Genomic DNA, 17,673 nt, shown 5'->3' with positions numbered 1-17,673 from the left:
GGTTAGCCAGGGGTGAAGGGGGAGCAACCATTGTGCTGGAGTAGGCTACAGCATCTAGGAGTATACCGAAGTGTATGGCGCCGTAAGCAACACTGTTTGTGTCATTACTCCCACTGCCAGAAGAGGGAGACAGAAGTTCTGCACTGCGGGTTTAGAGGTAAATTGTGTTGCACACAATCATTGAATATGTCTTGACAGTAATTGCATTTGCCAGATAGTTTAGCATTCACACTTACCGTGAGTTTCATCATCTGCTGGGCCTCTGCTCAATAGGTCTCCTCTGTATAAATGACAACCAAACAATGGGCAATTATAATAGAAAAATTGGTTTGTAAGATAACATCAAGTTGACTGTGAAAGGGAAGAAAACTCACTCTCTCTTCTCATAGGGTTAGCAGGGGAGTGCGGGGAGTTGGAAGAAAAATATTTTTGTGAGTGTCTGAGAGGCCATTATTATTAGTTTTTTCTTACCAAGGTAAGGTTCATGGCAGTGCTATCACACAAGTTGTTGTTTATCATCAGCAGCACTGTTCCTCGGCAGAAATAGCTGTGATTTAGATTCAGAGAGAAAACACTGAGGTACTTTGTGCTTTGTTCTTCATCTCCACCCATCTCAAATACTGCTGTCCTTCTGCTGGCTGATCTGCTTACTGACCTTGCAAGAGGTTTACAGGGAACAGAAAAATCACAGAAACACAAAGTGACTGCTAAGAGCAAGGTTAGAGCGATGATTTCATGGTGCGTTTTATCTCAGAAGTCTTCTACTTTGCATAGCAATTGTGCTGTGAAAAGTCATAGCTTTTCTCATGATGATAACACGGAATGAATTAAACATGCAGGTATTTGTAATTCATGAAAATAGATATCTCTTCATTAAGTTAAATAGAGAGCAGGGTGGTACAGAATTTCTTGCAAAGCAGAATGTAGAAGCACCGCTTTGACATTTACTCCCCCAACCAAGACAGGATTTAAAGAAATGTGAAGGTATCTTAATCAATTATAATGAAAGCAAATTGTATATTGCTGATAGCAAGGCATAACTGATGGGATGCTGAATTTCATTCAGAGTCATTGACTTGTTTGAAGGTGATATTTCTTAAACTCAATATGAACAACTGCTAACTTCACTATGTTTTCAGTGTTTACTTACATTGGAAAAATAGGTGGATTAACAGTGATTTATGGATAGCATAGCTAGCTACACACAAACTGACACTGTGTGTAGCTTTATTTATTTGGTGTGTTTTTGTCCGCAGTGGGCAAAATCTTTAAATCATATCTGAAAATAAAACAATTTACCTAACCTTGTTAGTCCAGAAAATCTCCATTTGCAGGGGGTGATTAGTGAATGCCTGTGCAAGCTACAAGTGAACCAACCCAAAAACAAGCTAGTGCCAGCCAAATACAACAGCTAACCAAGCTAATGTGACAGGCTAGCACTACATGTACATTCGGTTCCTGTTTCCTGATTCTAAACCATGGTGGATCTCTTTGCCACTTTATGCTGGACCAGTTTCAATTTTCTTATATTACTTAAGGAAGTAATGGACCACACTGCAAAAGCAATAATCCAGGTCAGACAAAACCAAATGTTGAATTATTTGTTTGATAGACTGTTGTCTCAGATAATTTGCTCTTAATTCCAAAAAAATGTTTCCTATTTTAGTGACCATTCTCTAAATCACTAATTGCTGCTTCTGTTGAATATATTGTTACTAAAGATTGCGTGTGGGAGTGGCCAAAGATAACTTGCTTGAGGCACACCGTGTTTCACATATCAACATCTGAATAACTTACTTTAATGCAGCCTGAGAAAAACCGTAACGTTCATTTAACATAACTCTTGATCAGTGCTGTGAAAGCTGCCATAACATCAAGCAGAACTGCCCCAATAATTTTCCTCTTTTCGATTTCCCTAAACCAGTCATCAACCATTTGACTCAATGTCGTGGCTCTCCAATATTTTTATCTGTATGCATGTTGGAAATTAATGAATCTGAATCTGTTTATACACAGTTAATTTCATTATCATTTTGTTGGTCATGAAAAGTTGGAAATAAGCATGTGTTGTATGTGTTGCACAGCTTTGGATATTTCCCATGCTTAGGGACACACGTTTATTGAAACATTTATTAATAGTTTGTGAAACCATCGGCGCAGTTAGGGAAGCTGTGGACTTGAGCAGTTTACCATCACATTACATGAAGGTTGCTTGCCCAGTACTGCTAATATGAAAGCCAATATTCCTCCATTCTCCCAAAGGTTAGCACCATCAAGACAACTTGCTATTGATCAACGATGCAAATTTGCATTTCTAAGTTCACCAAAATTGAGGTCTTCATAAAAAAATCTGCTTGGACTTTTTCTGCCTCTGCAAGCAAATCCATTAACATTATGTCCACTGGCATAAATTGAATTGTGCTGTCATAAACGCTGGTTTGACCTTGCGTTCAGAGCTATTGAAAGAGAAACTCGACATCAGCTGAAACCTGCTGCACTGATGCAAAAGTGTTCTTCACAGTGTGTCAGTTCACCATGACATAAGTGGTTAACTGTGGTTATACAACAGGTGTGAGCACACTTTTGACCACACCAGTCAGCTTACTCAGCTACTGTTGTACGCTCAAAAATCAGCCCTCAGCAGTAGTAACCCACAAATGCAGATGTACACAACTAAACAGGGATCCTCTTTTTATGTCTCTTCTGTTTGCTTGAACAGAGAGGAATTGATGATCAGCTCGTCCTTTGACTCTTTGGAGGTTCTCCTGGACTCGTTCGGGCCCGTCAGAGACTGCACCAAAGACAATGGAGGCTGCAGCCGCAACTTCCGCTGCATATCTGACCGAAAGCTGGACTCCACTGGATGTGTGGTGAGTCATTGGTCTTTTATATATAAAACTCTCACTTGAAGTTGCCACGCATTAGCCACAGTACTAAGACTAGGACTTTGCACTTAGATTACATTGCATACATACAATCAAAGTACTTTATAGCATACTACTGTATACAGACCGTACGCATCCTTTAAGAGCATGGCATTGAATGCCTTTACCTCTAACACTCCACAGATCTAAACGTTTGGGATTTTTGATGTGATGCCCACTCATATGGCCTCCTCACTACTGGTTCTTATTCTAATGTTGTATTAATATCCTGCTGTGGCCATCTATGTATCCATATTTAAGTCAATCTACCTGCATAAATATTCATGAGCACATCTGCAGGCCAAGATGACCAATATCAAGGACAAGCAGCAGACTCGGCACGGTGTAATGTCTGAGTAGGCAGTTTTACTTCGCCTCTTGTCTCATATCCCTCTTAGGCCGACAACACATTCATTACCTCCAGGTGGTGCTTAGCAACCAGGAAATGTAGCAGCCAGGTTTGTTTTCTTCTCCATCTGTTAGGGACTCCAGTAATACCGTTCTTGTTATTTGCGGAATCTTTGCACCGTCTGCTAGTGTTTTGCTTCCACTAAATCCCCTCCTTCTATTGATAAGCTGTCAGCCCTCCCCCCAACAATTTAATTTCTTTTCAAGTACTTTGATGCACTTGAGTAGAGCCTTTCAGGTGTGCTGGGGACATGCTATTTATGCAATACAGTGTGCTCCATCTTATCTCTTATAATGCACCTCAAGGAGAGCGAAACAGCTTAGAGATGTTTTTAATGGGGATATGTTTCAGTTACAGATTAGAGCGTATTCATATTTCCAAGCAATTATATATGTAGGTGTATAGTAAACATTAGCCCAGAGGACTGCAGTTATTTTTGTATGGATAGGCATGTAAGACACATGCTGAAGTGCATTTATTGATTATTCCCTTGCTCTTTCGTTATCTGGCTTTAATTGGTACGTCTGAGACCAGAGGCTAAAAATGAGCATTCTGTACAGCATCAGACATACAAGCATTTGATGGAAACAGCTAATTTTTTCTCATTAACTTGAAGTAATTTTATATGTTTTATTAATTGCAAGTTGATTTTGAAGGCTTTTGTTGAAATTAAGTAATTATTCAGAAAGAAGACCAGAACAATATGGGTTCAAGAAATTCTTATAAGACAGGAGGAGTTGGGAGAATCTAACCCTCTGGCACGAGAGTTGACATCCTTTTAAAACAAATTTGAATCATACTTTTGTATGAGTCAACATCATTTTGATAGTGTCTGAGTCAAAGAGGACATCAGTAAAGACCAAAACATACCTCAAAGTACCCATCAATGCCGAAGACCATTTTGCACTATGTCTCAGTTAAAATTACATTTTGTATGTGTAATTGCTGCTTCGTATGATGTTATATAAGTGTTTAATAAGTTGTATACCACAGTCAAGTGTGCTCATCTCTATTCATAACAATAACAAAAGACTTACCTCTGATTCTGAGCGTGAGCCTCATTGAATCCCAGAGTTCCTTCTTCTTGTATAGCGTCTTTGTAAAGACTGCCACCTGCAAAAGTTCTGTGACGACCGCAGTTGTTGGCCTCATTACAATGGGGACAAGAGGGAGTACAGAGAACTGACCCAGGGATTTGTGGATTTGTGCCAGCAGAACCACTTCCAGATCAATGCAGGGAAAACCAAAAAGGTGGCTGTGGACTTCCAGACATTTATCTCTATGAATGCTGTTGCAAAAGCATTCATTTATATAAAGGCAAACACCATGGACAACACTAGTAAGAGAGAAGGATATTGAACGCCTTTCTGTTTCCATGCATCCATTCTACCCATCTCTGGAATTTCAGCAGATTTTTGTGACTGTGGTCGATATTCACTCAAAGGCAAACAAGAGCAGTGCCTCAGAACTGATCCTACAGACTGTGCAGAAATCACAGCCACTGTCCCCCAGTGCTCCTAATCCAATTCTTGGAAACTTCAACCACTGCTCGTTGGACAAAGTTGTCAGGAGCTTTTATAAATATGACTCTTGCCCCATCAGAAAAGGAGAGATACTGGACCAGTGTCATGGCTTAATCATTGAGTCATCTCGGGACATTAATGAGCTCACAGTATTGGTCAGTTCATGGGTATCATACTGCAAGGACACTGTTGTCCCTGAAAAGGTAGGGTCTGTCCAAACAGGAGACCCAGGGTGACCAAAAAAAGCATGCACTATCAAACACGCAAAAATATTTATTCAAGGAAGGCAATTTACCTGAGCTAAAGATGTTACAACAGAAAATTAAACGTGACATTAAGAGGGCAGAATTGAACTACAGACTAAAGGTTGAATACAAACTAAGCAACAACAGTTTAGGTCTGAGACTGGGAGTCAGGACCCGTCTCTTCCCTTTCTGTTCACAGTGTTCTGAATACTTTTAAACATTGTAAAATAGAACATGCCCTGGCCCAGATAACATTAGTAGCCATGTGCTGTCCTGCTGTGCTGATCAAATAGGCTCTGTTTTAATTATATTTTTAACATGTCACATTGTCAACAATGGATTCCCGAACTATGAAAACAATCCAGAGGAGTTTCCTTGGCAAAAAAAGGCATTGTTAAGACTCTGAATGACATCAGGCCTGTAGCCTTGACCTCACTAGTTATAAAGCCATTTGAAAAGTTGATTAAAAAGGAGCTGCTGGACAGGACGGAGCATCATCTCAGCCCATTAATGTTTGCATGTCGAGCCAGCCGAGTTCAGGATGCAACTATAACTCTGCTTAAGGTAATTTTAAGCACATAGAGGGTAGGAAGAACCAAGCCAGACTTGTTCATAGACTTCTGATCAGCTTTTAACACCATACAACCTCACCTGCTGGTGCAGAATGTTGTAGAGCATTTTGGGTTGGAAGCTAACGATGTTTGCTGGGTCTTGGACTTCCTTACCAGCTGATCTTAGAGAGTGAATGGGCTCAACCGGCTCTCCGGCTCTCCCCAGGGCCGACCTCTTTCCAACGAACCAACGTATTGTGAAGTTCGCAGATGATCTGGTTATAGTGAGCCTGCTGAAGAAGGATGAAATGCTCTATGATCCTAGCATAGATCATTTTAATAAATGGTGTCACATTTTGGAATTAAATGTGACAAAGACCAAACATATGTGAATTGACTTTATCACTCCAGCCATGCCAACACTAAAATTAATGGTCAGGATGTAGAAATCATCAAATTATGCAAGTACTTGTGCACAAGGTGGCAAAGTTTGGTGTTGACAGCTCCCTGATGAATTTGTTGCACAGATCTTTTACTGAGTCTATTTTTCTCTCTTTTATCTGTCGGTATGCTTCTCCAATCTCAAAGAAGAAAGAAAGGAAAAATGCATTAACGAAGGTGATCAAGGTCTGTGGCAGTATCATGGGTACTCAACAAAAAGGTTTTCTAAAAGCTTGATAAAAGTGTTTATTTTATATATATATATAAAGATTATCTAAAAAACAGCTATAAAGAAAGCAGAATCCATCTTGTCTGACAGCGCCCACCCCCTGCACCTAGTTTCAGACCTTATCTTCTGGTTTCTGCTTCACATACCCACAAGCAAACCCAACGCTTCCTCATACCCTCAGCTATGTTTTTACTTCTTATTACATGTTGTATTTAATGGCCTTGTGTGTTTTTTGGGATATTTTGTGTTATCGCTGTTTTACTGCTGCACAAAGTCCTGCTGCTGTCAGACTTTACGATCAACACTGCTCCCAATAGACCACACACACTGCAAATGACACTCATATGCATTAACAGTGTATGCTAAACTGCATTATCAGTATTTCCCATATGCAATAACGTTAAATTCAACCATTGTCTGTTTTATACTGCTTATATTTATTCATTTATATTTTATGATTCCTTGCTTTTTTACTGATGCTTCTTGCTGTTGCACTTCACCCTGCAAATTTCCCCGATGCGGGATTAATAAAGGATTATCTTATCTTATCTTATCTTATCGTTGATCAAACAGGGGTGCCTTTTTTGAACCTCAGTGATGAGTTGGATGTTGAATGTGACGTGTTGTAAATCCAGATGAGTTTTGATCGGCTTTCAGTGTTTATCATTCATCAACTTGCTCTGAAAGTGTGCACTTAATGTCACTCACCTGTTGCGCAGGAAGATTAAATCACTTGGCCGAGCATGTACATTTCATCACAAATGTATTACTGCTGCCCGAAAGCGCTGACTATTCACCTGCTCTCATCACGTTAGCGTATTGTTCGGCCACACTCATTCAGTTATAAGGCCCATCACAAATATCTCACTTGTTAGCATAACTTGTTGGTAGATGTGAATTGGACCCTGTGAATAATAATGAGTCTACTGAGTTGCAACAACATTGCAGCGGAATGTCAGAGACCAAAATATCCATCCAATTTCCATCTTGTACCAACAGATGACAGAGTGTAGATTTTGAGCCAGGGCTTTGAAGTCTGACAGGAATTTGATTATGTTTAACAGTTAGCGCATTCATTTTTTTGCCCACTCCTCCCTCATGTGGGAAGGCACACGGAAAGTCAAGATATTTTGTGGCGATATTCATCCTTTTACACATAAACAGTGGATGCTTTTAAACAACAGCTTGTGTTCACTGGCATCTAGAGGGCAGCTTCTTCATGTTGCACTTTGTTGCAAATCCTTGCCAAAAGCACTAGAAAAAAAATCCAATTTCGTCTCCCTGAAATTAGTCTCACTTGGATCCAAAAAGAAACAGTGAAAAGATTTCTTGCCAATGCTTTGATGTGTCATGAGACTCTCCTTTTGTATTCTATTAATTATTTATTGTCCTGTTATATTTCCATCCCTTGAGCATGATGAAGAACGCTGTGATATTTTTCTAAGAACCTTTGCGAAAAAAGAACAAAGAGAATGTCTGTACTTACTTATAGTACTTATCCCTTAATGTTTCTTTTTTCCCATCATTTGTGATCCACTGTAACCACAAATGAAACCGGAATCCATCCCAAATATAAATCTATTATTTCACCCTTAAACAGAGCCTCATTCAATAAGAGGTGGACAATATGTGAGACAAGAGGAAAGTGATGATGAGAGCACCATGAAGAGGCCTGCAAATACTTTCCAGAGGAGATTAGCTGTTGCTGCCATTAAATACACATGATTTAGAACAAGGACACATACAGAAATTGATTTTTGTGACTTGCAAACCAAAACAAACAAACAAACAAAGAATTTGATATGTCCAAATATGGTTAGTGTAGTTTGAGTTCTACTGGATTTAAGATTGGTTTTGCACCAGAGAAATCCCATTTTTTAGGGTCATTTGTTGTGTATTTACGGTCATCCAATGAAATAGTTAACCACATTATATTATTAAACTGCTTACTATAAAGTGAGCAGTGATCCACCAAACAGGGGATAGGCAGCTGCTGCTGCTTTGTGCCTAACAGGCCAGTGGTTCCTTATTTTGAAAAGGCATCAGCTAAACTTGGCTGCCTTTATCTTCATATTCACATCAATCAAAGCCATCCCATCCCCTTCACCTGCTCCACTCTGAGCTACTGCAGGACCTGCTGCTCTGTCCGACTGCGGCTCTCTCTCACTGTTTGTTTTTAAAGAACTGTTTTCCCTTTTTTATTACGTCATTCCATTGCTTTTTTACGTCCAATTTTTTCCCCCGTCATTTTTATTTTCTGGTTATTCTGGTTATAAATCAGCCCACATATTTAAGGTACTGCTGTTTACTGAGCAATATTTCCCAGGTTGAGTCACGCTGTGGCCTGTGTGAATGTCTTGAAATTGTATAACTTCCTTAGTGAGCACTTGTCTGTATTTCTGTCTCTAGCTTTGTGATCCCAGCCCTGCATTCTTCTGAGCACTCCTTAATTTGCTGAATCTATGTAGAAGTCAGACCCAGACGCTGCTGCTGCCTTTGTAAATCAGACCGTAATTACACACAGATTGCGAGCACAAATTGAATGGAAGAGGCAGCACAAATTTGCCCAGCACTTTTATTTATGTAAATCTGGTCCTGAATGTTCACAATTGTCAGACACAAAGAACATGTAGATTAGATGAGGCAGGTGAGTTTAAGGAATCATTTTTTCAACTTTGGGATGTAGATTGTTGTGTGGCTGCAGCCTAATTTGGAAAGATGGTTCATAGTTGTTGAGTATCTGTGGATGTAATTGATTTTGCTTTCCTGTGCTTTAAGAATAGCTAATCACGCACATCTAAATGGATTGCTATTCACTTTGAATGATACATGTCATTATTATGCTGTTTATCTAACAACCACCTCTAAGCATCATTGCAAGTGAGCTAAGTCATTGATCTTCACCCACACATACACACATACACACATCCCAGTCCTGTCCATCACCACATGGCACTGCTCCCAGCTGCCGTTGCATATATTACTGTGTGTTTTAGTAATTATCTTGTGACTGTCGAGCTTATAAATGAGCCTCTCATCCGTCTAATCACGGTGGTAAACTGGCTGGGCCCCAGCGCTCTGATTCCACCCTAATCAATTAACACCTTGTCTGAGTCCGCGCTGCCAGTAGCTGTCCTGTCTGTGTTTAATATCTTTCCTTGTGTGAGAGTCGACTGATGCTGGCGGTCTGCACTGACCGACCCACTCCGTCTCGCTGATATATTGCACTCCTGGGGAGAGGCAGCGTACGGTGCCTCTGGAAGTGAGAGCGTAATAATCACAGGATGATTGTGAGATTAATTAGCTTTGTCTTGTCACTTGTCTCCCCTGCAAAATGGTGGAAAACAAGGATGTTGTTGACAGAGCAGATTGCCACCAGGATGGAATGACGAGATAAGCTGGGTGCCATCCAAACAGCTCATAGAGTGTGTGTGGGGGGGTTTACATATAAACCTGAGGTACACAAGAAATGTAGATCATTAGTGCTGTTTCAGTGTGTTTGTGTCGCACAGCTGCTTTATAGAACTGTACTGTGGAGAAAGAAACGGTTGTGTGTACAGAGTATAAGGCTGTGTTTGTAATGACAGTACAGTGGGCCCAGAGGGGAGCTGGACTCCTAGTGTTGTATTTAAACCTTGCACTTGTATGTTCCAAGTTATAATACATGACATATTGCTTTCTTCATGATGGATTGGACATGGGTTGGACTGTATGTCCAGGAGGTTCCACTGCGTTGGGAGTTTGTGCCTGCATGTCTTGTATTTTTGCTTTACAGAGGGCAGAAAAGTGCTAGCATTCTATTAACTGAAACATTTAAGGTTGGAAAGGCAAAGCAGGTGTTTTGCTGTTTAGCTGACGGATGGACACTGTCAACTTAGCATGTGTGCATGCTAGAGACAGCAAACAAGATGGTTCATGTCTGCAAGTTTCCGCTAATATTGCCCTTACAGCTGGTCCTCTGACAGTCAGATTTTAACAGATTGCTTAAATGCTGCATTTCTATAAAGCTGGAGGATGTGCAGGAGACGGTAAAGATGCAACAGAAACTCAGACATAGTGACTTTTAGTCTCCAGTATGGGTCATGCTCAAGAAAGGCTCTTATAATTTCCATGTGGTAAATAAAAGATAGCATAGATACAGTAGCCTATGTCTTTCAACTTGCTGTACCCATAACTATTAAACTGAATTTTATCGACCTATTTATATATCTATGACAACTTTAGAATTTAAAAGGTGAAACATTAATACATGAAGATAGAAGCCCTGAACACGTGGCTTCCACAGCAATACAACAAGAGTGTAATATGGGACAGTTATTAACTTATCAGGACAAATTACAGGCTCTACTGTCACATAATTCCACTGACAAGCACTAACCATTACAGAAAGCAGCTGGAAAGAGTCCTCTTGTGACAAAGAAGAGGCACTTGTTGGTACTCTTCAGAAAAAATCCATAGAAAACAAAAACAACAAGGCTAACTCATCAACCAAAGTACCACATCGTACCACTTGGTACAATGCCAGTTCAAACTAGATCATGTCATCTTTCCTCAAAGCCCACACAGACCATCAGCAGGATACTAGTCCCGAAAGCACACACAATTGCACAATCTGAAGTACACGTTAAGTACAACACTCCATAATAACAACATGATACACCACCCACTGCTACATCTAATCCCTCTCTGACCGGTCAGGTGTTTTTGTACTAATAATTCTGGACAGCACCATACTGTATGCTGCAGGCCAAAGCAGTTCTTCTCACCACTTTGTATTGCCGTAGTTCCCCTTAGGCAGCAAAAACCAATCTTGACTGGGATCACATTTAGGGACACTAAGCAGTGGTGAGTGGAGTCAATACCTGGCAGAGATATAGCTAGACCTCAGCCCTAAAGAGGAATAGGAGCACATTAGATTGTCACTACTGATGTTTTCTCTCCTCGGGTCATTGGATTTATGTGAGAGTCTGTGTTTAGACTCAGAAGCTTGATAAATGCCTCTCCTGAAGATCAGTTACTGTCGGGGTTCAGACTGAATGAATGTATTTTTTAGAAGTTGTTGAATGAAATGTGGGTTTTTTTTATATTCATAAAGCAGTTTTCCTTTGATATAAAAAGCTAGTATCCACGGTAGAGGGACATAAGTTTTTTGATGACAATGAGATGAAGCTACTGTAGAGTAGCTGTGAAGGTAAAGCGGTTCAGGTTCAGACATAAATCTAGTGTGTTCAGTAAAAAGTGAGCTGCAGTATGTTGAGTCTACACACTATGAGGTCTTTGGACTGGCCAGTAATTTCCACTGGAGATGGCAGGACCATGCCCTCTTCACTTTTTAAAATCCTGTGTTTCTCTAGCCTACATTTCCAGTTTGATTCACCTCCTAAAATTCTTATAACAGTTTCCTCTGATTGTCCAGCTGGTAAAATCCAGATGAGAGAAGGGAGATGATAAAAATGTTGATACTCTCACCCGAGTCGCGTTCAATTATTTCCATTCCCTCACAGCAATTGCACTGCAGTGAATGATTTTTGACCTTTTTTGCCCCAGTTTTTGTCTCTTTGGCAACATAGAGGTTGCTCTATGTCACGGGTGTTCAAACTGTGAGGTGTTTAAAAGGGTCATGAGGCGAAAATACTGTGTGATATCAAAGGGGCAGGGTAATGTTGGTGTTCTACAGAAAATGGGAGGTTAGTTATTGTTGTTTGGCCTGCTGATTTGAGCCACTTACCAACACAGTCAACAGTAGCAACAGCGATGGCTGTGACACACAGCTCATGGAGGCAATTAGGGCACTTTAACTAGCAAAATGAAGCAATTTCTGATACCGAGAGCAATGACGCCTGAAACAACAGGAGCTGAACCAAAACTATACACATATGAATGGTACCTCAAGCTGTGTCTACCTGGACTGGCTCCAGTGACTCAGCGTCTGTGGAATCAGTATGTGATTTGTCAGACAGTGCCAGCTAATGATAGCATGCAGCCCGCATGTACAAGATGGAAGGCATTTTAATGACATAGGAGGTCTTATAATGAGTTGCACTGTGCATTGCAAGGCCAAGAATAGCCCAGACCATGGTGGAAACATTCACACAGACATTCACAAGGTGAGGTATAAGATACAAAAAAGATGGGTGCAGTTGTCTCGATTCAGAGGGAGGGCCACAGTAGAGCATGTAGTAAAGGTGGAAATGCTATTTATCAGAAAATATCAGGAGCAAAAGCATGATTTTATGAAAGGTTAGTAATAACACAGCAATTTAGCATTTCAGAATGTTTTGTTATACTACCATTATTTAGGGAGTTGAAGACCTGCTGATTTCATTGTGTTCCCTCTCTTCTGCTCACATTTGTATTACAGCAATCCCTGTGTTGAAGTGAAATTTGACATTGTGGTATTTTGTCAGTCAGAAAAATGGACTTTCAAAACTATAACAAACAAAAGGAAAAATTCTGCAGTGGAGAATGTCTGCTCAGTCTAACATGTCCTTAATACTACATTTAACAAGGCCTTCTCTTACCAGCTCTTTGCATCAGTCATTTAGTGACCTGTAAAGTTGTGTAATTGATAGTGCACATGATTGGGAGCCATTTAAAAACATCAAAATGATCCAAAAAGCAGCACATTTTCCGGGTGTTGCCTGAATTGCATGCAGTGAATGCAGTGAGCAGATGTGAGATTGCTTTACTTGTTTGGCAGGGCACGCCAGTGTCATAATGTGTCTAATCAAGCAAACTCTGACCTGTATTTGACTTTGACTTTATAACCACAGATAATCCTGTTGAAAAGTTTTGGTTCCTCTTACACCAAAGGGTGTCTGGAAACAGCAAAAGGGGGAAAAAAAAAGAAGAAGAAAAAAGCTGCACCATCTCATTAGATCGTAAAACTTAAACTCTTCAGACTTCAGCGGGCACTTGCCACACAGTATAAATAATGCTTGTCTTTTCAAAAGTTTTTTTAAGTTTGCAAAGAAAGTTTTACGGCTAATTTACCAAGAGGGAACATTTATTTTAAATTGAAGATCTCAAATTCTCTGTGTCCATAAAGTTCAAAGCAACTACAAGGCATTTTTAACTGGCCACTTCAATACGGATGTCTCTATATGATCTACATAAGCAAACAAGGCCATCAGCAACAAGGTTGCATTTTTCTATGCAGTAATTTTTAATGCCTGTCCGCAGGTTTGATTCCATCTGAAATCAGATGCAACGATTTATGGTTTCACTATGAGTAGGATGTTTGCATGTTGACAGCAAGCAGGAGGAGATTCTTCTTTGTTTTTGTGGTATGAATGATACTAGGGTGGGGTCAGCCATAAGAAAAAGAAAAGAAGTCACCAGAGAACAAAAAAAAAAAAAAAAAAAGCTTGGGACAGCAGTTTATATATGGAAAGGGACAGCAATGGATCATGGGAAAAAAACACAAGTCAACGTTGGTCAGCCATTCAACAGCTGATCCTGAATCAGCCCTCTTCCTGTTAGACAGGTAAAACAAAAATAAATGCATACACTTGCCAGATCAAGGTCTTTACGGCACCAGCAGACCGTGGTGCTCATGGGAAATGCTTAATTACTTGCTACGCAGCCGGTGTTGTACACGGGGCCTGCAAAAACCATCACAAAATGAAAGTTCCCAGTGTTGCTTTAATAAATAACTTTCACTTTTTGAAATGCTTTGTGAGTAGCTGTTGACAACACATCACAGACTGTTAAATCATTTATGTTTTGGATGAAAAGTGTCAGATTTAGTGAGGCTAACTACACCATCAGCCCCAGCAGTCAGTAGATGAAAAGATCTTGGGTCAGCAAACATGATCCTTCTCTTTAAGAAAGGTCCTCAGCTGCATCGTGTCTCTTCGACCTCCAGCACCCTCCCTGTTAGCTTTTTGCACTTAGATGTGAAGGAAGTGAGAGGGGTTACCAAATGTCCAAGTTTTTCCTCCTCTGAACTTACTCACCATAACATCCACAGGAGGCCAGAGCGAGGAGCCCAGCTCTCTGGGATAAGCTGCCCTTTGACACACGCTGCTTATCTCATCACACTGGCCTATGCAAAACTCTCAAGACAACTTTCTCTATTAGGAAACATGAAAGGAAAGTTGAAATGTTGGAATAATGTTTTAGGCTACAAAATGTGATTTCTTTAATAGACCTCCTCAGAATAGATAAGTTTCCCTGTGAACTTGACACAAACGCTCCTGTGGGCTTCTCCCTCTGCAGTGCCGAAAAACCTTTTAAGTTTCTTTCAAATATATCATTCCAGTTCATTATTTGATGTATCAGTCAATATACTTTTTAATGCAATGCATAGACCTTTAATAGGCTGTTTCATTATACCTTGGAGTTATACTTGGTCATAATGTACTGTACATGGTTACACAAGTGTTCCCAGGAGAAATGCTCTACTTGGCCATACAGCTTTTTGAAAACATAACAAAAACAAAAACATCACCCTATAATCAGTCAGAGTCAAAACTGTGTTGTTTTTTTAGTTCAGCTCTGATTCCATGAAATAAACAAGGCATATTCCCTATATAGTAACATATTGATTGTGATTTTCAATCTAGTTGCCTTCCTAATCTAAGATGAGATAAGATTTATACTTTATTGATCACAGCACACACACGCTACAGGGAGGAGGAGACTGTACACACGCCATGCTTTATGTGAAATTATTTTTTCCGCGTTTGACCCATCCTCGGTCCGTCGTTCCTCCACGGAGCGGTGGGCTGCCAGCTGCCAGCCGATGCCGGTGCCCGCGCCCAGGGACCCATCGTTTTTTTCGTCACCGTTGGTCAGGTGGTGATCTTCTTGCATGTTTTTAGTGGGGGTTATTTAAGGAGGAAACCCCACACCACACCATGCAAACTCCACACAGAAAGGCCCCTTTTTTCCTCGAGCAGCAGGCAGAGAAGACATGGTGGAGGACACGCCACCAGCGCCCACAGCGGGATTCGAACCGGGGACCTTCTAGCTGTGAGGCGACAGTGTTACCACTTGTGCCACCGTGCTACCCATCTACCAGTGGTATCGATCTGATTGAATTGAAGCAAGTTAAACTGCTTGCTAATGGTAATGTCATGGTCATGTTTGAAAAGCACCAATGTCGACTGTTGGCAGGAAATGGGAACAGCAAACAGACATCTCCCACGTTAACGGCACATACTTGACGATTCACCTCAACTCCTTGCTAAAGGCAAAGCAGATGGTTGAAGAACACTTGAAACCTCCTTCTTTCACACCTGTCTGATGTCAGAATTGGGGTGTGGGTGAGGCTGTGTCCAGCACATTATATTTCCAACACCAATAATGCAGCCAGCACACCCACGTCACATGGCAATTTGCCAGGGGTGCAGAGGTCAGAAAGTAAACCGGGTTTGAACATCCTTCTCAGGCTTTCTTTTCTCAGGCTTCGCACATTTCTGTCATCTTCCATTTCACAACCAAGCGCAACACAATAAATGTCTTCCAGGAAACTGTCCAAATGTGTGCAGCTTTATCCCCATATTTAAACTATTATCAGTGCACATCATTGTGTTGCCAAAATGGTTGAAGTCCTGCATTTCCTGAGGCCGTCGATGGATTAAAAATTAAATAATGATCACATGGAAGTACTTTAGGAAGTAATATCTGATTTCAAACTCTTCAGATAATCCCTGAGTAATTTTACAGTTCTTCAGGTTGTGTTGCTGTAGTTTTTGTAAGAAGTACTGATGTTAAGAGCAGCCCCATGCAACTGTGTCTTCCAGTCCTCCAAGCCAGCTTATGGCCTATGTCAGCACCCACTTCAATCAATTCAAGGAAGTCTGAGTAAACAGTGTGGCAATCTCCCGCTCATCTCGTCTTCTGATCCATCAGTGGACTGCTTTGTTCTTAACTCCCCACTGATAGTTTGTGTAATTCTCTGCATTATCCATGTTCCCCTTTCATGTGAATGATATGCATAATAATAATAACAATATATAAGTAGCAACTGTGATTTGAATTTAGGTGGTAATTTCCATAAGACAGTTAAATGAACCAAGAACCTTGGCAATTTCTTGATGAGGACCCTTTTGAAGAGTAATTAATGCTTTCATAGGGAATGCATTACCTTATTGTTTAAGTCCTCAATCATTGTTCTGCACCGATCTGCCAATCAGACAAATTTGAAAAGTGCATAGCTTATCTAACTGCTCTGGCAGGGATTTGTTGGTGTTTGGCAATGGCACTGTACTGATTCCCTTAAGCCTCAAAAGCACTGCAGGAATTTATCTCCATTAAGAAACAGGATTAAAAGGCATGGTGGTTCAAGGGGTTTTCCAGAGCAGGCTTTGTACTCCTAGCTTCTTCTCCAGCAGGGCAGACAGTGCTCTCACTCACTGTCCAGTTATTAAATGGCCTGAGATAAATGGTGATTACTTTGCCTTCAAAGACCCTTTTGTTAGTGTCAGTAGATGGCCATTATCTAGTGACCTGTGTATCGTTTGGAGATGAAATATGCCCTATTACAGTTAGTTGCAGATGTATACAGTGAAAGAAACACAAGCTATCTCAGTAGTAGTTTGGTGTAGCACTTTTCACTAAAGAATTTAATGAGGTTAACTGGGACATGCAGATCAATACAGCCACTCTTTTTCATTGTACTTCTTTTTTGATCTTGTCAGTGTATTTGTCAAGTCATGACACGGCTTCAGTCCTGAGCCCACCTTTCGAAGCTCTTGGCAATCAAAACTACAGCATACATCATCAAATGAGTATTTACGCAAAGAGTGTCTATCTGATTCATTTGTGGCTGAAAGCGGCTTCTCTTTTACCATATTACCCTGACAACATTGTTAGTTGTTCCAAGTCTTTATAATGTGAATGTGTGATGTGAGACTGATAGGTTACAAGTCCAGTGAGACCCATGAAGGTTCTCTACAGCAATCACTTGAAAGCTTTTGAATTGTGCCACATGACACTTTCACCTACAGCAAGCAACAGTACAACAGCCTGTCTTTCTGAAAAGATGCTATGTGTCACAGTGCTAGGTACCTCATGTAGTTTCATTCATACCTTGTATCTGAAGTTGCTTTAGAGCCCCCAGAGCTTTTGCACTGTAAATAATGTAGACCGGTGTGAAATTGAGCTGAGATTTAAAAGATCACTTTGTGAAGTCCATAGCAAGGTTCTCAGCCTTTTCAAATGTTGTAAAATGCGGTAAGACATTAAATTCCAAGTGAGAGCTAATTATCCTTTGCTCAGAAATGCCATTTAGATATGGTATAATTTAAGATGATATTGCGGGATATAAGATAACTGAATAAACAAAAATATCCCATTCTTTTAGGTGAACCTATGGGCTGAATTTTAGAAAAGCACCTGCGCTT

The 17,673-nt window shown here is 40.5% G+C and overlaps 1 protein-coding gene across 6 annotated transcripts in view; it reads left to right on the top strand.

Annotated features, from left to right (window-relative positions):
• astn1 (astrotactin 1) overlaps positions 1 to 17,673 on the top strand; it is a 370,801-nt gene that overhangs the window by 143,133 nt on the left and 209,995 nt on the right. For all 6 annotated transcript variants that reach the window (XM_070974412.1, XM_070974410.1, XM_070974416.1 and 3 more), the window contains one exon: positions 2,720 to 2,870. In XM_070974412.1, coding sequence (XP_070830513.1) covers positions 2,720 to 2,870 — 151 coding nt within the window. The remainder of the gene's footprint in view (positions 1 to 2,719; positions 2,871 to 17,673) is intronic.

This window comes from Chaetodon trifascialis, chromosome 11 (assembly GCF_039877785.1).
Source record: "Chaetodon trifascialis isolate fChaTrf1 chromosome 11, fChaTrf1.hap1, whole genome shotgun sequence".
In the NCBI taxonomy this organism is placed as follows: Eukaryota; Metazoa; Chordata; class Actinopteri; order Chaetodontiformes; family Chaetodontidae; genus Chaetodon; species Chaetodon trifascialis.
This window is presented reverse-complemented; position numbering and strand designations above follow the sequence as displayed.